At 58.5% G+C, this 25,611-nt stretch overlaps 1 protein-coding gene across 22 annotated transcripts in view; it reads left to right on the plus strand.

Moving 5' to 3' along the window:
* The window catches only part of MACF1 (microtubule actin crosslinking factor 1), a 141,024-nt gene that overhangs the window by 18,083 nt on the left and 97,330 nt on the right, over positions 1-25,611 (plus strand). For 18 of the 22 annotated variants that reach the window (XM_072917952.1, XM_072917946.1, XM_072917953.1 and 15 more), the window contains 4 exons: positions 14,945-15,006; positions 16,002-16,091; positions 18,478-18,555; positions 19,952-20,044. In XM_072917952.1, coding sequence (XP_072774053.1) covers positions 14,945-15,006; positions 16,002-16,091; positions 18,478-18,555; positions 19,952-20,044 — 323 coding nt within the window. Of the gene's footprint in view, positions 1-9,094; positions 9,346-13,296; positions 13,385-14,944; positions 15,007-16,001; positions 16,092-18,477; positions 18,556-19,951; positions 20,045-21,945; positions 23,261-25,611 lie in introns of those variants that run through there. The other 4 variants (XM_072917958.1, XM_072917965.1, XM_072917959.1 and 1 more) reach the window with 4 other exon arrangements.

Genomic DNA, 25,611 nt, shown 5'->3' on the forward strand with positions numbered 1-25,611 from the left:
TGTCTGTCACCAGCTGTGTTTACCACAGCCCTTTGTGGTTTTAATTCAGGGGGGTGGAGGCTGCAAGTGTCCAAGGCCAGGTTGGACAGGGCTTGGAGCAACCTGGTCTGGTGGAAGGTGTTTCTGCCCGTGGGGATGAAATGGCCTTTAAGGTCCCTTCCAACCAAACCAGTTTGGGATTCTGTGCTTGGAGGAGGCCAAATGCTGCTTGAACCAGCACAGTTTGAGCCCTTCCATGCTGCTGGGGGGCTTCCCAGTGCATGCAAGCACAAAAGGGGTGCCCACAGGGAATGGTTGGCGATGCTGTGCCGTGCATCCTGCTGTCACTGTTTGTCATTGCCATGGATCTAAGTGTGCTCCCAGCACTGAGAACAGCCAGCCCAGCCTGCCCTTGAGCTGTGGGGCTGGCCAGTGCTGGAGGAAAACAAGGTTTTATTGCTGGAGAGGTTTCTTTTCCCTTCTCCCCCCTCATCTCTATTCATCTCCCCGGGGAGGTGGAGGCAGCAGCGGATATTGGAGCTGGGAGTGTTTCATATGTAAATGCTCGTGTGTGTGTGAGTCCAGGCCCCTGACCCCCGGCTCCGTGCCAGCATCCATCCCTGTCAGCCCTCCAAGGGGCTTGGAGAGCATCCCAGTGCCCCCAGCCCGCCCAGCTGGGATGGGGCTGGGGGGCCCTGCCAGATCCCTGTCTCCATGCTGGGGACAAAGGATGCTGCTCCTGGGGGGGACCCTGCCCCGGTGGGTGTGGGGTCACCCAGACTTTCCACACAGTTTCCATCTTGAGTTTCCCGGGGCGGTGGCGGTCATGGCCCCGAGATGACCAGATCCTGTGGGCTTGGCTGAGGAAACCCATTAGATTACAAATTTATTGCTGGGTTAATTTTACCAGCAAACAGGAGGCCGGCTGGTTTCGCTTTCTGAGGAGTTTTGTTGTTTACTTGGTAGCCGGCTCAAACCTGGCATCTCCTCGGCCCTGTCCGTGCATTGCCAGCTAATCTGGCTCCATCTGACCTTGGAGCTGCCTCGTGCTTTCCCCAGGGGAACCAGGCTCAGATTTTCCCCTGTCACCAAGGAGTGGGTCCATGCTTGTTCCTGTCACCTCGCCGTGGCATGTGTGCCCGCAGTGAGGAATTTTGCTGAGTTTCTGCTGTTAAAAAGGAGGGATTTGGGTGTTAGGTGCTGGCTGTGCTGCCTGAGGGATGTGTGGGATCAGAGCAGGAGGCAGGAGCAGCATCCACAGTGCTGGAGCGGTGGCCCAGCTCGTCCCCTCGTCGCTGTTTGCTTTCGTCCCATCGTGTGGTGGCTTCCCCGAGGAGCAGACGGGGCCACCCAAGGTGGCCGGGTGTGATAAGAGATCCAGGGCCAACATCTTCCCTGGCTGCCCTGGGTGGAGGCCCTGGTGAGTTTTGGCTCCTCCAGCACGTGGCTCTGCCAGCCCTGTGTCCCTGTGCGTGAGGAGGATGGGGCTGGTGTCTCCTGGAAAGGGTAGGGGACACTTTTCCACCTGGTGAGATGTCCCCTGGGCAGCCCTGCCGGGCAGGGATGCTCATGGGCTGTGCCCTAACTGCGGATCTCTGCTGATTTACAGCTCTGCCACCGCAGTTTTGTGGTGCCAGGGGTGGTTTTAGCCCCAGAAAAGTCCAGCTCAGCCCTGCTGAGGGAATCTGCTGGGCTCGGGCCAGGCTGGAGAGGTCCGGCGGGTCTGGGGCTTGAACGGAGCGGCCAGAGCAGTGTTAGTGACTGGATTATTTCATTTGCTTTTTAACAGGGATTAAGTTTCTCTGCAGGAGAGCAGGTCTCTAGGGAACAGAAGTTTTGGGCTCCTGCCTCCTCCTTTTTTTTAATCCTACGTTTCTCTGTGCCGCTGCACGCCAAGGCCAACTGGCCGGGAGCTGGCGGGAGCAGCTGGGATGGAGCATCACTTCAGGGCACAGCACCTGGGGAGTGACTGAGCTTGGGAGGACCAGGAGCAGCTCCTGGGTGCTGTGGGGAGGCAGCTGTGGGTGCTGTGCTCCTCAGACCCCCCTCTCCAGAGGCTGGGGCTGGCTGGCTGAACGAGCCGCCGCTCCTTCTCCCTCCTGCCGCCTGGCGCTAATCAGGTTTCACACTGCTTAGTTTGGGACATCTAATGAGATCAGGGCTCAAGGTTGCTGCCTGCCCTCCATCTGCAGAGGAAGAGGAGGGAATCGGCTGCTTCCTTCTCTTTGACCTCCATTTCTCAGAGGAGGCTTTGCACATCTCCGGCTCCACCATCGCCGTCCTGGTGTTTGCAGCCAGGCGAGCATGGGGAGACCCCGAGCTGCTTTTTGGGGCACACCTGGGGAGCAGCAGGCAGAAAAAAGGGGGAGACCCACAACTTCCTAACAGCACCTCGGGCAGTGATCTCTGTGCTTTATTTGTGGGGGCAGCAGTACGAGGCCACCAGAGCTGGTGGGGAGAGCCCAGCCCTGACCCCAACACCCCCATTGTGTGGGGGCTGTGCAAACACAGCAGCCCCCAAAACAAAGCACAGCCAGTTCCCACTAGCCCAACATTTCCCTATTTCCCCCGCTGCCAAGCAGCCTCTGCTTGGCTTGGAATAACGAGCCTCTCTGCGGAGACACCGGCTCTTTTGTTAGCTGGCAGAAAAGGAGTTTTGATGCCGGCCATCCCTCCGCTGCTGTGGGAAGTGCAAAGCTTGGATTTGAGCTGCCGGGGACGATGGCAGTGCCACAGCTCCGATCTGGCTCCCCGGGGTCTCCCTCCTGCCAGAGGGGCTGGCGCCTGACACTTAATTTGGGGTATTTTTCCACCATTCGGGGCATCCCTGGTGCTCCTGTGCAGGCAGCGGGATCAGGTGCAAGATTTGGGATTTGGGTTGCTCTCCTGTGCCTTCCCCCCTGTGCTGGGGTTTCCATCAAATCTCCTGGATTTTTGGTGACTTGTTTTTCCATGGTTTTCTCCCTGCAGTGCCGGGGTGTGCTGGGAATTCTGGAGCGGGTGGCGGCTCTGTGGAGGTGTGCGGCGTTGTCCCCGTGGCCGGAGGGGCAGGGAGGGACCCAGAGATGCCATCGCCTTCCTCCTCCTCCCCCGGCCTGGGAAAGAAGCCACCTCTCGTGTCAGCACAGGCCCCTGGGAAGGCGTGCAGACGTGTGTGTCCTCTTGCACGTGGGTGTGCGAGCAAGCCCAGGGCTGGTGTTGCTCCCTCCCAAAAAGCCCGTGATGTTTTCTGCCAGGACACCTTTGCTGTTCCTTTCCTTGTGCGTCCCCATCCTCACCTCTTCCCTCTCACCCAGCATTTCCAAGTGCATCCAGGATGGCTGCAAGCTCTCCGTGCAGCTTTGATCTGTGCCTGCAGTGCTGTCCCTGTCCCCTCCTGCCCTCCCCATGCAGGACGATGCCACCAAATCCGTGCCAGCTCCGTGGGGTCCGGTGCTTTCCGGGGTTACGTGGCCGTGGATTTTATGGCATCACTCAATGAGCAGGAGCTGCCAGCGTCCTCGGAGGGGTGACAAGCCACGGGAGGCTTCCGAGAAGTGGGAAGCGATGAAATAATGCCTGAGCTGCTGCATCAGCAGGATCCGGCAGCCTTGGGGAGGGAGGTTTGTCATGCTGGGAAAGCAGCGGTGAGATCACCCCCCCTCCAGCCTGACGCTGGCTCCCAGGCTGCAGGGAGAGTTCCAAAGGCCGGGCAGTGTCAGAGAGAGTTGGAATGAGATTTGTCCGGGCTGGCTGTGTGTGCACGTGGGCAAGGGTGTGCTGGGATCCGTGCCAGGGACGCAGGGAGCTGGGGGGGATGCGTGGAGTGGTGGGCAGCAGGGCTGGAAGTGCTGCTGGCTCTGGATGCCCCGGGAAAGGTGCTCAATCTGGGCCACCAAAAAGCAAGCCCCACCAAGGCAAGGAGGGTGATGCCCTGGGAGCGCCAGCTGCTCTTCCTGCAGGAAATGTGGGAGCCTCTTCCTGATCCTGCTGTGTAGGGAACAGTCTCAAGTTATTTTTGAGGTTCTCAAGGCGCTGGGTTCTCCTGTTGGCTCCGTCCATCTCACTGGAGTTGGTCCCTTTGGATGGCCCCCGTTGAGATGTCACATTCCCGTAGACCCCATAACTGCTGGCGTGCTGGGGGCTTTGCCCTCCAGCCCTGCAGCAGGAGTTGGTGCTGCTGGGCAGTGATTAAGTCATGAGCAGGTGGCCATCCAGCTCAGCTGTTTGCCTTTGCAGGATGAAAGGCACAGGAATGATGTTTGCTTCCAGCTTTGCCTCGAACCTTCTTACCCCTGCCCTCCACCTCTGTATCCCACAGCAAGGGGGTCCCGGGGTGCTTTCCCACGTCCCCCCTGATGCAGCACTGCCAGCCCTGCTGTGGGAAGGGAAGTCTTGTCTTTTTAAAAAGATATTATTCTAATTTTGGTGCCCAGACGTCTGCTGGAAAAGGGAACATCTCCATTCTTATCACCGGCGCTTCCTTTCGCTCAGTTCCGATTTTACCACTGATGGTGCCTGGGTGGGGTTCCGAGGTTCCCTCCCAGCCCTTTCCCTCTCCCCTTGTTTTGCTGACCTTTGGAAGCTCCTCTGTGAGGCATTTGCAGGCAAATATTGATTTGTGCTGCCCTCACAGTGTAAACAGGGGGTGCTGCTGCAGAGCAGCCCCCCAGCCCTGGGTGGGATGGAGCTGCTCTGGTTAATCCAGATGAATCCCAGCTCGAGCTCCCACTATTGCTGTGCAACTGGGGAGCAATGGAGGGATACTCAGAGCCAAAATCCCTATTTCCACAAACCCCTGTGCTTGGGACGTTGGTTTTCCAGGGCCACAAGAGCTTTGCTGCCGGCACTTTTCCACAGTCCCGAGTTTTGCCCCGCTGGAGTTGGGTGGCGATGCCCAGGGGCCAGCACTGGACCCGGCAGGCTTTTCCCTGTCCCTCCCAGCAGGAATGTGGCCACTGGGGGATGATGAAAGCCAGAAGGAAATGGTGAACGTGGGGAATGTGCCCGCTGTGCCAGGAGCCGGCTGGCGAGGGCTCCCCGGCCGTGCCCGCACACGCTCGGGCAGTGATTCACTGGCAGCAGGAGGGGATGGGGAGCTGGAGCCGAGGAGCTGGGCAGCGTTGGGAGCTGTGACCTGCCTCGTTCCACCTTGTTTTTAATAGCCCAGATCAGAAGAAACGTCATCTTTGTTCTGGCTTTCCTTTCCCAAGGCTCCTGGCGCCGCGGGCAGGGTGGAGCGGGGCTCCGCACCCCGGCAGGGCCCTGCCCGTGCTTGCCGGCAGAACGGGGTGCCCTGGCACGTGTGGCAGCGCTCGGCAGCCAGGGATGGGCCTTGCTGAGCCGTCTGTCTGTCTGTCTGTCTGTCCGCAGCCGCCTTTGCTGTGGTTTGCCAGGAGGGTGTGATGCTGTGATCGGAGGGGGAATGACCGCAGCCCAGCGCTGGGGTGGGGTATGTGCTCCATCCCCTGGCTAAGGGTTTGGAGCTGTGTTTGTTCCAGCCCTGTGCCCCCATCCAGCCCCCGTGGAAACTCCTCGACCCACCTGCCCCTGGGTGATGCTGTTTTTGATTTACCAGGGCACCCCTGATCCAAAACCTGGACTTTCCTTCCCCTCTTGGTCGATTTTCAGCCACTGCTTTAACCGACTGAGATCTGCTCCTAAAGCTCCCAGAAAGGAGGAAAAAACAACAGAAAGGGGAAAAGCTTTGCTGAGGAAGCAGGGCAGGAAACCTGGCTCCTGTCCTGCAGTCACGAGTTGGTGCGTGCTCAGCACTGCTGCTGGCCAGGCCCTTTAAGTGCAGTGGGAACCTCGTGGGCAGGGTGGGGTGACCCCGATGACCCCTTGGGGCACAGGAGCCCTCCAGGGCACTCCCAGCTGCCCCCATGCCCAGTTTTTCCTGCTGCAGGCAATGGGGGGGCTTGGCTGGGCTGGGCTAGGGGGGCACTGGCAGCACCCTGACCCACCCGGGCATGGCGGGGTGCAGGCAGAGCCCCGGAGGGATGCTTCACCCCGGCTCTGTGCTGCCGGGTGCCAGCTCTGGCTCTGTCACAGCCATGCCCACTCCAGCGTTTCCACAGTGCCACCTGGCTGCCACCTCCCCGGGCTGGGACACTCGGCCATGCCCGCAGATCACGGACCTTCTGCTGCCTTCTGCGAGGCCACAGCACCCAGGGGATGAAGGAGTGCTTTGCCCACACCGATGCCAGGGTGTCTCCGTGCCATGAGCGGTGCCAGGACACGGGGGCTGTGCCCGTCTCCCGTGTGACGCTGCCCGGCAGCTTCTCCGGTCATATAAGGAGATGCCGGAGCCGGGAGCCGAGCCGGGAGCTGATCTCTGTCGCCTGAGCATTACTCACTCATGGGGAGGCACATGGAGGGGGAGGAACAGCCCAGGACACCCAAAGCTTGGCATGGCTCAGCTCCGGGCAGGAGAGGGGCTGGAGCGAGGGGATGTGGGATCCGCGTCCCCCTGGCTGCCCCCTGGGGTACCCCGAACCCAGGTGGGGGGCAGTGCTGGGGTCCCACCCTCCTGGGTGGTGCAAAATGCTGCCTGTTAAATAAGGGGGTGCCCTGCCAGGTGGGGACCCCCCTGTGGGAGGGCAGGGCCTCTCCCCAAATTCCTGCGCGGGGGGAGATGTGTCCTCTCCCCACCCCTTTCCTTTCTGGGCAAAGCCGCCCTGCGAGGAACTAAAAATGAGCTGTTTGTGTTTTGGGTGCTCAGGGTGGTTTCCATGGCAGGGAGAGGGAGGTGTGGGGGCTGGTGGCTGCATCCGGGGCTGAGTGATCCCCAGAGCCTGGCAGAGTCACCCCAAAACCCTGGGTCAGACACCTCCTTCCTGCCCTGTCAGCTTCCTGCAGCGGGGAAAGGAAAGTGGGGTGATGGTGTTCAACTGGGCTGGAGGAATTTGGGGTCACAGGAATCCCCAGGATGTCCTGATGCAGCAGAGGCATGTATTGATAAATATACATTTATATAAATATATTCAAAAGTTGGGCTTGGTGATCCTTGTGGGTCTTTTCCAAGTCAGGGCATTCTGCGATTCCATTGAATTATATTTATATATAGTTAAAAAACCCAAAAAACATATATTTACATACAATTATATATATTTTAAGAATTTATTTCACCCAAAGCCTTCTCCAGCTGGAGCAGCTGGCAGCTCTCAGTGCATTTATCATCCCCTCTGTGCAGGAAACACCCGGGAAGCCCAAGAGCAGCTGAGCCCCCACGGCTGCAGCTGGGGTGAGGGGATGTGGGAAACCAGCTCCTGCTTCCTGGACCCTTTTCTGGTGGCACATCCCAGCTCCATCACGTCACCAGCTCTCATCTGCCTTGCAGGAGGCTCTTTGCCCCTCTCAGGTTGGACCACGGGCCCATTTATGGTGGCCTCGTGGAGGGTCATTCCTCCTGCAGCTTTAACAGAAAGCAGACGTCTTTACAGGAAAACTATGCCAGGACATTTTTCATCCAGGCAGGGATGGAGCTCTGGAGAATATATTGCAACAGCGCCGAGCCCCGGGGTAATTCTGTATTTTTTTTATCAACCATCTTGTTGTCCCAAAAGATGTGGGGGTTGCAGGAACCCCAGGGAATGGTGCAATCATAGGATCATGGAATAGCTGCATGGAAGGGACCTTAAAGATCATCTCATGCCATCCCCCCTGCCATGGGCAGAAACGCCTTCCACCACCCCAGGGTGCTCCAAGCCCTGTCCAAGCTGGCCTTGGACTCTTCTGGGGATCCAGGGGCAGCCCCAGCTTCTCTGGGCAAACGATGCCAGGTTTTGGAATATTTCAGGCAGTGTTTGGGTCTATCAGGTTTTGCTTGATATGGTTTTCTTTGTGTGCCTGACTGGTTGGTGGCTGTTTGGTTTGGGGAACCTCTCAGGGTTGTAAATATAATATAAATATCTTTTCGAAGCCCTGGACCTCATGGGGTTTCCCAAATGTGGAGCAGGAGTGGTGGGATGGCATCTGATGCTGGTCAGTAAATCCTGAGCTGGGCTTCCTGGCTCTCCCACCAGTAAGTCCTGAGCCAGGCTGATGCTCTGCAGCTCTGCTCTGTGCCACCCTCACCTGAACAACTCCCCCAAGCCCCGGCAGAACAACCCCTTCTTGTCTGAGCCTTTGGGAGACGGGAAGGGCGAAAAACGAGCCTTTAATTCCACACAACCTCAATGCAAGGGCCAGTTTGTCCCTCCGGAGCTGGCAGTGCTGGGTGAGGGGCTGAGATCAATCCAGCCTTTGTGGGAGCCTCCCTGGCCCGTCTGCTTGTGGTTACAACGGCAGAGGGGCCGGGCAGCACCGGCTGCTCTCGGTTTCCCCGCGCCGTTCCTGGCACCGCCGGCAGCGGAAGCGTTTCCGAAAAGAACCGAAACTTTTGAGTGACGCCCAACACGGTGCAAACCGCTGGTAAATGGGGCTGGGCTGCAAAATCTGCCGTGCTGAGGCCAAGCAGGACACCCAGCCATTGGTGAACAAACCTCTGGTGTTGGAGCATCTTTTGGGGTGTTTAATGTCCTTGTGTTATTCAGAGCATCCAGGGAGGGTGATGGGGATGTGCTTGTGGTCCTCAACCCGCAGAAGGCCGAATTTTATCACCGTTGCTTTCACCCCCTTGCTGGGCAGAGTTTCCTGTGGGCAGACACTGCTGGCTGGCTGCAGCCTGAGCATCTTTTCTTTCCCTTTTTCCACGAGAAGGGGCGAGCCCCTGAAGTGCTGCCTCCGCGTCCCGGCTGCGCTTGGCACCTCGGGCTGCCTGCTGGCAGGGTCTGCTGCTGACTGTCACCCATCAGGGGGGAGGAACTGAGGTTCTGTGCCCGTCCCAAACCCCTGGTGAGCTTGGGGATGTTGTGGCGATGCCGCCGTGGCAGCTGCTGCCGCCGATATCCCCTCGGCTGCTCCTTCCCAGCAGCGCTGGGAATGGATATGGAGGAGATGACGTCTCTCCCCACCAAGCGGAGGGGGGGGGACGAAGAAGTTTGGCCGCGAGAACTCCGAGGAAAGATGTTTGAGCCGGCCTGAGGCTCGCTTTTCTCCCTTTACCCGCCCCCTCTTGGAGCTCCCAAATCTCCCAGTCCCACAGCGCTGGCTGTCCCAGGCCCTGCCAGCTCCACAGGACACAGCCAGCTGCGGGCAGAGCTGCAGGCAGGAAGTTTTGGAAGTTTCTCCCGACAGCGGCTCAGCCCCCATCCCTTCACCCCCCCCCGGCAATGCCGGGCTCTGGAGAGAGGAGGAAAGTCATATCCAGGCTTGGGATGAGGGGCCGGGAATAGGAAGCGATGCCTCTTTCGGAGAGCTCCTATCTGCCACCCGCTGCCTTTGTCCTGAGCCACGTCCTGGGCATCGCCGGCGTCCTGTACTGGAGGAGCCGGAGCAGGGAAGGTAGGGCAGGGCAGCTGGGGGTGTTCGGGGGGGCACGGAGCGCTGAGATGGCGGCACCACCGGGACACGGATTGTTTTCCCTCCCCAGGAGCCGTGGCAGCGGCAGGGACAGGGACGAGGCGCGGCTGTGGGAGGAGGAAGGAGGGCACGACAATGGGGAACCCTCAGTGGGCTCTGAACCCAAATGGGGAGGGGGGACAGAGGTTTGGGAGCCTAAATGTGGCCTCACCACCCATTCCCAGCCTGTGTGGAGCTGGGGGTGATTGGGATGGGGGGGGATGAGGCTGCTTTTTGTCTGGCACAATCCCCCGACACGTGGCTGGGGTTCTGCCTCCCTCTGCCACCCCTCTCCGTGACAGCGGCGTCTCCGTCAGCTCCCAACACCAACAAGACGCGGCCCTGGGAGCTTCTCCTGGGGCTGGCACGGCCTCTGCGAGCAGCTGGGGCTGACCCTGCCTCAGTTTCCCAAAATAGGGCCCGCACATGACTGCTCAAGGAGGGCAAGGATTCGTTACAGGGCTGTGGGATCACTCCAGGCCCCAGACAGGGTTTGGTATTGCCTTCTCCTCCCGACCTCTTCTTCCCCCTGGGATCTGTTTGTTTTGATTCCTCGCTCTTTCTTTCCAGCCGCGCTTGTTCTCGCCGGTGCCTCCGCATGGGGCCCTTTCCCCGCGTCCATGACCGATTCCCTCTTTTCTTTCCCTTTTTCCATGCGAAGGGGCGGGACCACCGCGCACAGACTTTTCCCTGGATGCTGCTTTGGGATACACTGATCCCTTTCTCCCTCTGAGCTGCCGGGAGAGGGAGGTTGTGAGGGAATTGCACAAACACATCGTGCAGAATGCAGCCTGTCACCCACTAAACCCAGCCTTGCTGCAATTCCTCCTGCTGACCTGTCCTCTTAATTAATCTCCGTGGCCGGGCAGTGTTGTCCAGTAATGTCCTTGGCTCCATTTGGGAGCCTCCTAGATCCTTCCCAACTGGTCTATCTCTTCCCCATGCTGACCTGCTGCTTCATCCTACTTGGAGGGATGTATCTCCCCCCTCCCAAATCCACCCCTTTTTGAAAAATCCTCGAGTAAGTGTTGCAAGCAGCACGTATATAAAAACCTGTTTTTTTCACTACTTTTTCCCAGAAAAGGGCAGGTAGAGCCCAATCCTGGAAGATCAGAATCATTTTGCAGCAGGTTTTTTGCTCTGTGACGCTCAGCCCGCTCTGCTGAGCATCTGCCCTGCTCCTCCTTTGCATCACCACATCTCAGGTGTCTCCCTCATTAAATATCCGGGTGTTGGATCCTTTTCCACCGCAGGTATCTCTTGTGCATTCTTGCAGGCTGAATCAGGCTCCGTTTCCTCTCCCTGGGTGAAAGGCTCTGTAAATCCTGCCCTGTTGTCATGATGGATTATGTCAGCTCTCAAGTTGGCAGCCAGCATGTTTTAAATACCTTGTGCTCCTCAGCCAGCCAGATTTTTTTTGCATATCCCCCCTCTCAAAAGTGCTAGGTTCAAAAAGCCCCCTGCACATTCTCATTATTTGCTTGTTTTGAAGGGAAAACTCTGGGTTTCAATGCTTAAAACTTTGGAGTTTTGGCTTTTTTAAGTAACCAATCCCTCCTTTACCTCATAGTTGTTTAATCCCACTTTCACACTGAGCATGGTCTTGGACATATCCTCGAAATCTCTTTGGGATCAGTGCCCTGTCTGATGTCTCCTGTGTTCCTTTGGATTCAACAGCAGGAGAATATTTGGGAGCCACTTCCCAACTTTATTCCAGGAGCTGGTGGGCAACATGAAACCCCCTGGTTCCCTCCCAAGGATGGCAAAAGGCCGTGCCAGGGGGCACCGGGTGTGATGGAGGGTGGCAAGGCAGGGTTGGGATTAGGGATGGTGCCTGCCAGGCACCTTTTATCCCGCTGGTTGCTGGGGCTGGGGCTGGGCTCTGGCAGCAGCCTGAGGCAGGAGGAGGCACACAGGATGGAGAGTGACAGCGAGCAAGGCCGGTGATGATGGAGGAGAGATCTGGAGGGGAGCAGCAGCCACTGGCCGGACGTGTTGGGAGCTGCTGGGGACAGGCAGGCTGCCAGGACAGAGGCTGCTGCAGGCAAACAGGGAGGGAATTGTCTGTGCAGGGCGTTGTGGGGTGCTGGGGGGGTTCTCTGGCACCCAGCACCTGTGGGAGCCATCCCTGTGAGGATGGAAAGTGCCTGGGGATGCTGAGGTCCAGCGGGATGGGGAGTGGGAGTTTTTCTTTCTGTGCCCAGCTGATGCCTCAGCAGCTGTGGGGCAGGATGGTTTTCCCTGTTTCTTTGTATTAGGTGAGTTCAAGAGGAGAGGAAACCCCCCCAAGCCTCACCTTCCCCTTGAGCCTCTGTGGGGGATTTGTGCCACAGTGCCCCGGTTCCTTTGGGATCCCCGTTTTTGGGGATGCCTTGAGCTGAGCTCTGGTGAACAATATCAGGAAAGGAGGTGGGGAGGGAATTAAGCCACGTGTGGTCCTGCAGAGGCTGATGGTCTGTGTTTGCTGCTGGTGTTCCCCGTGTCACTGCCACCAGCCCTTGCTCCATGCCCTGTGTGTGACGGGCCTGAGGCTCTGCAGTCCGTTTTCCTGCCACTGGATTGTCTTTGGAGTGGGAAAGATTTTCCTTTCCTTTTCCCCATAATATTCCCTGTGTCCCTGCCCTACCTGCCTGCTGTGCCTCTGCTGGATGTCCCTGGATGGTGACAGGGAGGTTTTTGGTGGCTGGGGCCAGCAAACCTCTGCTAGACCAGGGAGAGGACGAGCATGGGGGGGATTGCAACAAATTGTTTGTCAGGGTGACTCTGGTAAAGATTAGCTGGGCAGAGATAAGCTTGCAATGCCTTAATATTGTTAGTAAGCAGTAACCAGCATTATTATTAGCTCAGCTGATAGCACGGGTCCGGGGCTGGGGAGGTTTAATCTGGTTAGAGCCTGGGAACCACTCGAAGGAAGTGAATCAGGGGAAAAAAAAAAAACAAACAACAAAACGGAGGAAAAAAAAACAAAACTGAGGAAAACCCCCCATTTCTGCGGGACATGGGAAGAGGGATCTCGTGGAGGAGCCCCTGGGCTGTGAGCACCTCTGGGATGAAGCACTGGAGGTGTCTGGCTGCCGACTGTCCGTGTAGGAGCCGGTGACATCCGTGGTGACATCCATGGTGACATCCGTGGTGACATCCATCCTCTGTCCCCTGCTCCGTGCGATGCTCGGGGACGCTCTCCCACCTCCCCGGAGCAGCAGCCCGGCTCCTCTCGCCCTCCAGGCCGGGGCAGCCGCCGGCAGAAGGGCTGCAGGGGGATTATATTTAGAAGAAGAGGAAGAGAGGCGGTGATAAGGCGGCCCCCGTTATCTCCCCCGGGTGCGGCGCTGGCACCGGGGACACGATTCGGGCACCGGGGACACGATTCGGGCACCGGGGACACGATTCGAGCACCGGGGACACGATTCGTGCACCGGGCAGCGCGGAGAACAGCCCAGCATTGTCCCTGCTGTCCCTGGTGCAATTAACTGGAAAACAAGAGGAGGGAAAACCAGCCAAGAGCCGGCCAGCGGGCAGTGCCCGGCTGTGCGGGACCAGCCCGTGCCCGCATCCCGGTCCCGCCGGGCTCGGCATCGCTTCATCCCCACGAGCTGGACGGAGCAGCGGCTCTGCCCAGGGCTGCTGGGGCTGCTCTGGGGCCGGTGAGGGTTTTGCAGACCGGGAGCGGCCGGAGGAGCTGGGAGCGGTGCGAGGTTGGTGGCGGTGGCGCGGAGGAGGAACGGGCGCTGCCCTCTCCGGGGGCACCGGGGGTAGGAAGTGGCTCCGTGGGAGGAGCTGTGGCCCAGAACTCATCCGTCCGCACCCTCCGGGGTCCAGCTCGGGGTTTTCCGAGCGGGAGGTGCTGCCACAAGACCCTTGCCCAGGTGCTGCCGCTTTGCCGGGACCAGCGCTCGCCATCCCCGGGCGATGGAGAGGCGGCTTCTCTGCGGGGAGAAGAGGCGGCTCAGCGCCTGCCTGGTGTGCCGGATGTGCTGCATCGGTTAGTACCCCCTGTCAGTACCCCCTGCCCGGGCACACGGGCTCCATCCATCCCCCATGGACACCAGAGTTGGGAAGGGACGCGATGCCGCCGCTCTGGTGAAGGAAAATCCCCCAAAAACGTGTGGCACTGGCACAGATTCCTACAGCTGGCAGTGCCAGGCGGCGGCTCCGATGCTCCTGGAAGCCGTGCCAAGGCTGGAGCCTGGCGGGATGGGAAGTGAGGGTGGATGTGGCTCAGCCCAGGGGTGGTTGGTGGCACCTGGTTCGGTGCCGTGGCCTGGGGACGCAGTGGGGCACAGGGAGGTGACGCTGGTGTCGCCCTGTGCCACGTGTTTGCGGCGCTTTCGGAGGGGGAAGCTGCAGGGTGGGTGAGGAAGAGGAAGAACGTTGGGTGGTGCTTTCCAGTCTGCATGGATGGAGACATCGGGAGGTGTTCCTGAGAGTCCCTGGGGCTCTGCAGGGACCCTCAGCCACCCTCCCCACCCCAGGAGGGTGTTCTGGGGCTGTCCTGGGGAGCTTGGCCTGGGAGATGCCGCTTTTCTCCTTTTTCTCGATTTTTGACTTAAAACCAAAGCAAGGGGCGTGGCTGCCTGGTAGACCCTGATGTCAGAGATGTGTTTTGGGTGAGCAGGGCTCGTCCTTTTCCGAAATACCCACGGGGTCCTGTGGGCTGGAGATGCAGTGCTCAGGGTTGTGTGCCATGAGTTGGTGCTGGGGATCTCTCTGTGCTCCAAGATGATGTTGTTCAATCCTGCTGGACACAGGGCTGGCTGCCTGGGGAGCCGAGTGGGAGCCCCCATTCCCTGTAGGACCATCTCCTTTCACCTGTTTGCCTGTGTTTTATCTCTGATGTTACTTTTTCATGGAGCAAAAAGCCTGCCTAGAGCTCCCCCATCGCTGCTTGGCCTCACCACAAACCTCCCATCCCATCCCCCTGCCACCCCTGGGGATGACACCCACATTGTCACCCTGTCTTGGTGGCACTCAGAGCTCCCAGTGTCCGGCTGGGGCTGAGCTGTGGGACAGAAATAAACATTAAATCCTGGCAATCCAATGAACCAAAAATACAGTGACAGAATAAGCTGCTAATTGCACGCCCGGCCAGGACCCGTTACGGGACATCTGGGGGTTTATGTAACACCCTAAAGCCCTCCAGGAGGAGGCAGGGGAGGGGGACACCCTCCTAAAATTGGGCAAACCCCCCTGTGCTGCCTCCAGGGGAGGTGGGGAGGCACAGAGGGGATGAATTCCGAGCGTTCAGTGGGTGCTGCCGGTTGTACCTATCCCAGACATCCACGCTGCTTTGGTTAAATATCCTCATTCTCACCAGAAAAAATCGGTGTATTTTGTCCTGACTCGCATTTCCCTGCCCGGGGGGTGTGCTGGAGCTTCGTGAAGGGCCCCATCCCGCAGCATTCCCTGAATAAGCTGCCTCTGTTCCCTGGGATCCATGCTGGCACCGCCGGCGATGCCTCTGTCTCTTCCCGTCATTTCAAAGTCGTTTGAGTTTCTGCATGAGAACCACTGACCAAGAGCTGCCTTTGTCTCCTTCTGACAGATGAACGGGACAGAGTCCAAAAGAAAACCTTCACTAAATGGGTCAACAAACACTTGATGAAGGTAAGAGTCACGGATTTTTGTTATAAAGCCACTGAAATGACCATCTCTGTCTGTTGCAGCTCAGAACTGGCAGATAAATGCCTTTTTAAGGGTTTTAAAGTTTTCTTTGATGCCAGGACTGTTTGTTTTGAGTGTTCACATGAGTCAGAGCAGAGCAGGATGTGCTGGAAACGTGCTGGAGCCTTTGGAGGGCACTGTAGCATCACCACTCAGCCCTTTTATTACCTTTCCCTCCTGGGCAAGGTAATAATAATCCCTCCTGATCCTTGTTTAACACGAGGCTTGTGCATCCTGGAGGAAAGGAGGGGATCCTGAATCCCCCCTCACACTCCCTTGCCAGGAAAAAGGGGCATTTTTGTCCTTTGAAGGATGCTCCAGGATGGAGACAAGATCCCAAGTTTGTTAAGCAGGATTAACACGGCACCACGTGGTGCCTCCTGCTTTCTTGCTTAATGCTGGGTGGGTTTTAATTAATTCTCCATTTGCCAAAAAAAAAAAAAAAAAAAAAAAGGAAGGGGGAAAAAAAATGGTTTGAGCACTAGGTGTCCCAGCTGTGTTTTCCTGCCAGCTTTGCAAAGCTCTGTGCCAAGCTTTTGGCTGCTTCCTAAACCTTGCAGAGGAGGGGAAAACAGAGAAAAATCTTGAGGCTGCTGGGGGAAAACATCCAGGGATTCCCAAGTGAGCAAAACCCCAGGACAAGGTCTGGGTGTTGGGGGATGAGAGGCCCATGGAAGGCTGCTCTGCTGCCAGGTGGGAGCTGTGTTTTGGGAGGAGCTGTGAGGAATGTGAGAAGGTAAATTCAGGAGGGGCTGCCCTCCCTGCAGTATCACAGAGTTCCCTGGGCTACAGATGGTGCCACGGTTGGATTTTGTGTGTGAAATTGGCAGCAGCTTCTGCCAGGCTGTTTGGGAAGGGGGAGGCTGCTTTTCCTGGTGATGGTTTTGCTTTTTGTGGTGATGATTTTGGCATCGCTGATGGCTTTTCCCCTTCCCCAGGTGCGCAAGCACATCAATGACCTCTATGAAGACCTGAGAGATGGTCACAACCTCATCTCCCTCCTGGAAGTGCTGTCAGGAGTGAAGCTGGTGAGTCTCCAGGGCTGGGCAGGGATTCTGGAGGCCCCCTTAACCCCCTCCATCCTCTCCCTGCTCCCCTTCACCCCCAGCCATCAGCTGTCTTTCCTCCCCCCATGGTTTCAGTTTCAAATGTCTGTCATTGTTTCTTTTATTATCATGAATATTATTATTTGGTATTATATTTATCTCTGTATATTTTATTTACCTATTTTTACTCAAACCCCTGTTCCCCAGGCTGATTAATCTCTCACCTGATTATGGTGCCTTAGGTAAAGCCCTCTTCTCGCCAATTTTACACACCTTCACCTTCCAGATGTGGCTCCATATTTAAAATCATGAATAACAGCAGAATTTGACCCAAAACTGCTTCTGTGGCAGAGTGCCCAGCAATTTGTCTCAGATGTGACACTCCTGCCTCATGCTCAGCTCCTGGGTTTGTAGCAGTCATTGGTGCCTGGAGCATCGTAGAGTTCCCCCTCCTTCCTCCTCCTCCTCCTCCTCTCCCCTGACTGACTGACACATTCCCTCAGCTCTGGGAAGATCCCGATTGCCGTAGCACAGCAGGAATTATTTTAGTTTCCCCCAAAAATAGGATCTGGGCAAAGATCTCCTACGTCCCTCCGTACCCTCCGGAGCCGCCAAATCGCATTTTGTGGGGGCTGAAAACTTGGATCACTCTACTTGTGATCCAGACAGCTTCCTGCTCCTCAGCTTCCAAAATCAGGAGGAAATTCCAGTGCTGGAGCCCGGGGTGTTCCGGAGACCCAGCCTCCTTCACCCCGTGCTTTGCTGTTTGTTTTTTATTTTCGTTTCTCCTCGTGCCTGGGTGTCACATTTTGGTTTCCATCCTGTGTCCCTGCCGTGCCACCCTCCCCATCCTTAGCCCGTAGAGCCACCAGCTCAGCGGAGCCTTCGCCTGGTGCCAGCGCCGGCCTGGTGCCGTGCCAGCAGCGAGGAGGAGGAAGATGATGATGATGAAGAAGTAGGTCGAGCCTGCCCCGGCCGCAGCAGCTCCCTGGCAGTGCCACCAGATCATCCAGTGCCATCCCAGCGGGGTTTGGGATCAAAGGCAGCCCGCTGGAGCAGGGCTGTGTTCCCGGGGTCTGGACTGGCTCTGGGTGTGCACTGTGGGGGCAGCCTGCAGGCAGGACACGCCACCACCCGCTGTGACAGCATGTGTCCCCTCCACGGGGCGGGAGGGGACAGGGACGGGTCCCTGCACGCCTGGCACTGCATGGACAGGCCCTGGGCACAGGCACCTTCTGGGATCCTGCATGGGACTGGGGCTGGGAGCGGGCACAGCACAGCCCCAGGTGAGGGTCAGAGCCCGAAATGTGCCCAGATGTGTTTGTCAGCCCTTGTGCTCGGGGTGACAATGCCCTTGTGCAGTGTCACCTCCCTGGAATGGGCTGTAGCACCTTCCTGATGGTCCCCTGCAGCTCTGGAGGAGTTCCCCTTGGGATAGATTTCCCCCTTGGCAGGGGCAAACTTTTCCCCCTTGGCAGGGACAAACTTTTCCCCCTTGGCAGGGACAGATTTTCCCCTTGCAGGGACAGATTTCCCCTTGTAAAGACAGCTCTTCCCCTGCTGGGACAGCTCTTCCCTTCAGGCTGGAAAAGGAAGGGGACTTGGAGCACTTGGGGTGTCCCAGCAGTTTGTGCCCTGTGGTTCCATGAACATCCTGGTGATTCCTTGTCTTGAGGCTGGGATTTGGTTTTGGGTGTCGCTGCTCCTGCTGGTTCAAAGCCTCCCATCCCCTTTCCCTGGCCGTGGCTCAGCTGATGGAAACCTCTGGAAATCCCTCAATTTCAGCAGAGATGGGCAAGGCCCAGGGTGTCTCATGTGCCCCTTCCCAAGGGATTCAGAGGTACCTGGAGCAGCAGCAGCTCCAGGAAGAGCTGGTGGGGCTGGTGCTGAGGTCAGGGTTCCTCTGCCATCAGTGGACCTGCAGTCCTGAGTCCCCCTGTCCTGAGTGAGTCCCCCTGTCCTGCCTCTGCTTCCACCTGCACAAACTGGACTCCATACCTGTTTTGAGTCCACCTCTTTGCTGAGCCCTCTCCCCAGCTTGCCTGGCTGTCCATGAGCTGGGCAAGGTCCTGCCCTGGGGTCTCAGAGGTTGAGCCAGGCCTGGACACAGACTTCAGAGCCTCAGTGGAGGTCTGGATCTCAGCATCTTCCCACCTCCATCTCCCAGCAGGGCATTTTAACCTTCTCCCAGCAGGGTTGTGCATAGCAATCACCTTATTTACTCCAGAGCAAGCTAGAGCAGGACGTGTGGGGGCACAGGGGGTCACAGCAGCACGCTGGCACCTCTCAGGGGGGCTCACTGTGCATGTGGGGTGCTGCCAGCCCAGCCCCAGGAGCCTGACCTAAAAGTGCTGCCTGTCTCTTGCAGCCACGTGAGAAGGGGCGGATGCGCTTCCACCGCCTGCAGAACGTGCAGATTGCCCTGGATTTCCTGAAGCAGCGACAGGTAAGGGCTGATAAAAGCTCATCCAGCAGAGCTGGGTGGTTTGTGCATTTCTTTGTCTTGTCTGAGGCTTTGGAAGGAGTTGAGAAGCAGCCTGTGCACAGGGTGTGTCTCTGGTGCTGATGGAGGATGGATTTCAGGGGGATTTTCCCCCTGTGGGTGTTGTGCCTCTGGAAACCACCCCTGCACACAAAAACCACTGTGAAAAAGGGACCTGACCCCAGCTCTGAGAAGGGGTTGGCAAATGTCACTTCTGCACCCCAAAAGGCTCCCTGGCAGATCCCTGCTGTGGGGATGGGCGGCTGTGGCACCTCTGTGCCTTCCCACAAACTTTTGGGGTGATGTGGCAGCTGGCTCTGCCCAGCCCACGCAGCCTTGACCTCGGGGCTGGCACTGTGTGGCACCACTCCTCTGGATATCAGCATGGTCTTGTTATCCCTCGGTTTTTGGAGGAGAAGCTCTCTCCACCAGGTTTTTGGGAGCTGCTAGCTCCTCAGTGCCTGAGACCAGCCGAGCTGCACAGCCCTGGGCAGATCCTGCCCGCAGCAATGGGATGCATCCCGAGACTTGTTGGCTCTGCAGGTGGAACCCCCACAGCCCCAGGGGCTGGCTGTCCCGTTCTGCCTGTTGGGTCAGGTTCTCCCCACCGAGATGCTCCCAGATATGCCAAGGTGATGATGATGATGATAAATGGTACCAGTTCGTGCTGAAGCAGAGACTTTTCTCCCTCGCTGCTGGCCTGAGGGCATGGAATAAATTTGAGCACATTCCCTACTCCAGGGAGGGTGAGCTGCTTCCAGCCCCCCTCCTCCTCCTCCTCAGCTCCTTGATAGAGACATTTTGCCAGGGGCTCTGGGGAACTTGTTTTTCCACTTGGTGAAACAGCTTTTTGAAGTGTGGTGGCCTTGCTGGGGTGTCTTACCCCAGACACTCCTGCCAGGGAATGATCCGTGGGGTCCCGTGGAGTGCTGGGGAGAGGGGGACTCCCCCAGGGGAGGAGTGAGGGTGTTCCTGCCTTCATTAGGGCTTGGTTTTGAGCCCAGGCTGGAGTTAAAGCTTGGTCATCCCCTTTTTCCCCTGCTCTCTGTGGTCTGTAGCTGTTCAATTATGCACCAGTGCTCAGGGCTTTGGGGACGCTGCTTGTGAGCTGAAGTAAAGCCCTTAAGTGCTGGGAAAGCACTTCTGGATGGAGAGTGCTGGAAACATGGAAAAATCCTCCCTGACCCAGGAGATGAGGTGGCATCTCTGCCTCTTTGGGAAGCACTGGGATCCTCCTGTGTGCCTGCTCCTCACCTCAGTGCCCGGGGTGGCCCTGCGGACAGCACGGTGGGGACACGTCCCCCGACTCTCCGTGTCAGGCTGATGGGAAACTTTTAACCCTGTTTGCCTTTTTTTCCAGGTGAAACTGGTGAATATCCGCAATGATGACATCACAGATGGCAACCCCAAGCTCACCCTGGGGCTCATCTGGACCATCATCCTCCACTTCCAGGTAGGACATGGAATTTTCTTGCTGGAGGACGCGGGGCGGGCGTCGGCAGCGCGTTGTCTCTCCGGGGCAGTGGAATTTTCTTGTTTTCTGCATTTTCCATGGAGATGTCAGCACACGGATGGGTCTGGAGGTTCATGGCAGTGTCATGGAGACCACGCTGGGAGAACAGCAACAGCCTCCCCTGGTCATTTGCATAATGAAATCGTTAATGATGGGTTGTGTGCCGCGGCCTCCTGGGGTTGTTGGCCGTGGCTGTTTGCTCAGCTGGAGTTTCTGGAGGAGAAGAGCAAATTTGGAAGGGGCCACAGGCTGTTACCCCAAGGCACTCCCGGCCCTTTGGGTGGTCGGTGCAGGCACAGAAGTTTTCACTGGGATGGAACGTGTGACAGCACAGGGATGGGAGAAGTGCCCTGGCCTGGGACTGTCTCCAGCAATTGTGTGCTAGAGCTGCCCTCGGAAAAGCGAGTTTTGGGTCTTTAGTAGCTTCAAATGATCCGGTTGTAGCTCTGATGGCTTCAGGGGGGTGACATGTGGCCATCAGTGAGCTGGCATTCGGGGTTTGCTGGGCAGTGCTGCTGTCAGCAGCTCTGTGGGCCCCAGCCTATGGGATTTGCTGTATCCCAGCTCCCTGCCTTGTCCCTGCTGGCATCTCCCAGCCAGGACTAGTGCTGGATTTAAGGAAAATTGCACTGGAAGAGTGTGTTTTTTGGAGGATGGGCAGTGCCTCAGGGAGAGGCTTTTGGAGGAAGCATGGGGCTGAGCTGGGTGTAAGGCTGCTGGCGAGGCTCTTCCCAGGCTTTTCCCTGGGAAGCAGTGGGGTCGAGCAGGCTCTGGATGCTGATGAGTCACTGTCATCTCGGTGGGGCCCTGGCTGTGGCATCTTGTCCCTGCTGTCCTTGTGGTCAGCCAGCCCTGGTGCATTCTGTTGCAGGAGAGGGACATCAGGAGGTTCTGGGTCCCTTCCATGCCTGGCTGGGAGGGGACACTGCCACCCTGGCGTGGGGGACAGTGTGGGTGACACAGGAGCAGGGTGGTGCTGGCTGCTCCTGCTGCGCTAATGGGATTTTTTCTGGGGTTGTAGCTCCATTGTGAACCTCTTAATCTCCCGTGTCCCAGTGCTGCTGCCTGGGGGCAGGCGGCTGGGAGAGCTCTGGGAGAGCTTTGGGGTGGGATGGTGCTGGTGTGGAGCTCAGGCTCAGTGTGGTGAGGATGAGGGGGGTGCTCTGCTGCCCTGGGGGCTTTTCTCCGTGCCCTGGGATCTCTTGTGGTCGCTGGTTTCCCTTAGTCATCTTCTGGATTGCTCCCTGCTGAGCGTTTCCTCATTGAATGTTTCCCTGTTTTCTGGGGCTGAGCTCAGTCTCCCCATCTTTAGGCCCCCTACTCCCCAATTTTTGTCTCACCCCACTTTTGGTGCGTCTTACCCTACCCTGGTCCCTCTGAGCTTGGCAGGCGGAGTTGGGGTGCTCCATGCTCCTCAAACCCCTGCCCTGGGCAGCGTTTGGGGCAGGAGCCACAGGAGAGAGGCAGGACTGGGGCCGGACTGGGATGGGCAGCATCACGCTCCTGTTCCTGCTGGGACCCTCTGCCTGCAGCTCCCTGGAGCGATGCTGGGTCTCCAGGGCACCTCTGTGCCCAACTGGGTGAGCCTGGCAGCAGCCTGAGCACACCGGTTGGGCTTTTGGGGCTCCCGGAATCAAGAATTAAGGAGCAAACCTTCCGAACCGGAGAGAAACAGCCCTGCGGAGCCGGCTGGCGAGCATGCAGAGTCACTCTGACTCCTCCCTGCTTTTTTTTTTAATTTTTTTTCCTTCCCATTTCTCTCCCACCCCTTCCTTTATTCTACCTTTGCCAACCTTCCTTAGGTTTTGTGTTTTATCCCCGTCTTCCCCACCCTCTCCCACTCCCCTCCTCTCTCCGCTGCCTGATTCCTGCTCCCTGTTTGTGTTGGCAAGGGCCGTGCTCCAATTACCTCATATTTGGAGAGAAGGACGCCGCAGCCAATCCCCGCTCCCTCTGCTTTTAGGTCAAGTGATTCCTGAACTGCAGTGAGATGCTTTGAATTTGTCTTCTCGCAGCGCCCAGGCTGTAAGATGGCTGTCTGGAGCGGCGGCGGTGGCAGGGCTGGCGGGAGGGGACGGCGACAAGGGGCGGCCGGCGGAGCGCTGCGCACCGGGCGCTTGGTCCGATGATTCCCGGGTTGGGATTGATTCCCGGGTTGGGACTGATTCCCGGGTTGGGATTGATTCGGGAGCCGGCCGCTCGCTCAGCTGCCTCCCTGCCGGCACCCAGCAGGAGGAGATGGGGAATTCGCTGGGCTGCGTTAAAGAGCAGAATGAAAAAGCCGTGGGGAAGGCACCGCTGTCTCCCAAAAAAAGGGTGCGCTTCAAACGGAGGCGGAGAGGGAAGAGGAGAGCGATGCCGGAGGCAGCCCCGCAGGAGGAGCCGCCGGCGCTGGAGGTGGCTGAGGATGAAGAGGCGCCCAAGTCGAAGGATGGGCAGGATGGAGGAGAGGAACCCCCCAGCGGGGACCCCGATCCGGCGGCGCTGCGCCCCGGGATCATCGTGCAGGTGAAGGAACGCTTCCAAGGGGAGGTGCAGAAAGCGCGCCTGGTGCTGGAGCCGCAGCGGCCGGGTGTGGCGGCAGCTCCCCGGGAGGAAGGCACCACCGTCATCGCCCGCCTGCTGGAGAACCCGGCCGAGAAGGACTGCCAGAAGGCGGTGAGCCGGCTGGTCGAGCTGCAGAGGAGCGGCAGCTGCCGGGCCGTGATGCTGCCGCTGCCAGCGGGGACCGATGGCCGTGCCGGGGGACTCCTGTCCCCGGCCAGTGCCCTGGATGCCTGGGGGAAAGGAGGCAGCGATGATCCCAGCTCCAGCGCCGCCTGGACCTGCTCCTCCGCAGCAGAGCCGGGCACCGTGTCCGAGCTGTCTACGCCGTCCCCCATGGTGGATCAGCTGGAAAACCCCAGCGTGGGAAGAAGCTCGGGGTTGCCGTCGTCCTCTGGGGCCGGGGAGGGAGATGGTCACGGGCTGGTGGCTTCCCGCAGCCCGTCCTCCTTCAGCGGCAGCGCGGCCCGGAGCTCCTCGGGGTACGGCAGCGACCGGCCGGCCAAGGGCACAGGAGCTGGTGGGACCACGGTGTCACCCTCTGATGGTGGCCTCAGGCTCGCTGTGGAGGGCCGGGCTTGGAGGGGGAGCTCGGGGACAGCCGGAGCAATGGTCAGTGTGTGAGTGTGCCCTCGCCCCCTTTCCGCAGCGGGGTGGGGGGACCTGGCTCAGTGGACCCCAAATCCTGGCGGCTCCTGGGCACGGTCATTTCGGCAAGGGGCAGCTTCATGCTGAGCAGGGGTGGCAGGGTGCTGGAGAGGAAAACTCCTGAAGCTTTTCCCCTCCAGCATCTCCACTGGGAAAGTCTCCCTTGGGTACTGACCTGTCCTGTTCCCCACTCCTGGCACAGGCAGGCTGGGAGTGACAGTCCCTGTGGGATCCAGCGGGTGAGGCTGGTGGCTGCTGTCACCAGTGCCACTCGTGCCCTCAGGGTGTGAATTTGGGGTGTCCCCTTCCTGCTGCCTGTGCAGGATGAATGGCAGCAGGATGAACATGGAGCCATGGGGGCTCTGCCTGCTCTGAGGGGTCTCCAGGAGGAACAGGAGGGGATGATGCTGTGTTTTGGAGCCTGTTGCTGTTTGCTGGTCACTCTTGTGGGGGTGACAGCATGGGCAAAGGTGCCCTGGGGTCTGGTCAAGCTGTGAATGCCCCAGGACAAGCCTGTGGTGTGAGGGGCTGTGGCCCCGATGCCTTTGCCAGGTTGGGACCACTGTCACAGCCACCATGTGGCCTTCAGCATCCTGCCACCAGTTGCTTGATGCACAGAGCTGATTCTGGAAGGGTTTGGCCCCACGTCCTGCGAGTTTCCACTCTCTTTTCTTGCTGGTGCCTCCCTGAATCTTTGTCCTGCCACAGACGTGTGAAGAAAGGAGGGTGGAGCTGGTGCCGCACCCTGCACCTCCATAAGCACATCTCTAGGAGAGTTTACTTCAAGGATGCTCTCAGGGAACAGGCCCAGTGGTTGGAGAACCCCAGTGCTGTGTCAGGGATTAAAAATAAAGGATTTACCAGATCTGGGTGCTGTGAGGTGCTCCTGGATGGGCAGCACTGCTGGAGAGTCCGGGTGGGGCACAGCTGGTGGGTGGGTTCACAGAAGGCTTCATTCTGCCCTTAATTAAGAGCCATCAGGTAATTAATAAGGGGGTGCTGAGCAGAGGGAGCTTTGTGGGAGCTCCCCTGCAGGCGTGGAGGGTCCTGGAGCATCCTGCTGCTCACCCAGCACATCATCCCATCCATCCCAGCTCTGCTGGGCTCCCGACATCCCCGGGGAGAGGCAGCCCCGGGGCTGGAGGGGTTAAAGGCAGCTCCGGCAGTGTGGCAGCAGCTGACAAAGAGCAGTTTGATGTGTGAGGAGCGGATCAGGCTGGAGAGGGAGGTGAGCTGCAGCATACCAATGACACCGGCAGCATCCGCCCCACCAGAGAGGGATAATCCCGCAGGTCCCTGTCTCCAGCCTGCAAAGGGATGTCTGACAGCCGGACCTGAGCGCTGCCAGCACCCAGCTGAACGTGTTTTGGGGAGGGATTTGGGTATTTGGGTGTTTTCAGGGCGGTGAGGAGGGCTGGGTCCTGGCACGCCTGCACCCTGCAGTGCCGGGAGGAGGAATTGGGGAGCAAACAGCCCGTGTTGCTTTTCCGTAGGCACCCTGAAAAATCCGAGCGGCTCCCATCCTCCTCTTTGTCTTCCCCTTAATTAAGGGGAGGTAATTGTTCTAACTGGGGAGCTGGAGAGGGGAGGGTGAGGAGGAAGCCGTGCCAATCAGGAATATGCTGGCATGTGGGGACACGCGTGTGGCATCACGTGCCAGTCTGGGATTCGCAGCCAGCCCTGTCTGAGGGGTCCGTGACTGTCGCTGTCTTTTGTTGGGAATTGGGTCACAGCACCCCTGGCACCAGCAAGCTGCAGGGGGGATGTCACATCCTTCTCCCCATCCTTCCCTTTTCCCCCAACGTGGAGCTGCTCTATGGCTGGGGGTCAGGGAGAGACCTCCTCTCTCTTTCCCACTTCTTTAGTTGGTATTTTTTTACAACAGGGTGCTCCAGGTGGAGCTCCCCTGCCACACCTGCAGCCCCAACGAGAGATGGTGGTGGTGGTCCCTTCTCATTGCCCACCCTGGGTGCTGCTGGGTGGCAGTGACTGTTCCTGAGGGAGCCCTGGGTGTCTGAGGGTGCTGGGGCTCCTCGTGGTGGGTGCTGGGCAGGGGGTACAGGAGGGTGCACGGCGTGTTTGGAGCAGGGAGAGGCAGGAAGGGCCCTGCCTGGAGCCTCCTCTCTCCAGGACATTGTGTTCCCAGGGAGGTGTGTCCCTGTCTGTGGGGACAGGGATGGTGTGGAGGGAGCGGCTCTGGTGTTGTCAGCTCGTGTCACGGCTGGGCTGGGCTGTGTGGCCAAGCAGCACCTGTGAAATGGGGTTAGAAAGTGTCTGGCTCTGCCTGCTTGGATCTCCTGCCTGCCCAAACCCCA

Source organism: Taeniopygia guttata, chromosome 23 (genome assembly GCF_048771995.1).
Source record: "Taeniopygia guttata chromosome 23, bTaeGut7.mat, whole genome shotgun sequence".
NCBI lineage: Eukaryota > Metazoa > Chordata > Aves > Passeriformes > Estrildidae > Taeniopygia > Taeniopygia guttata.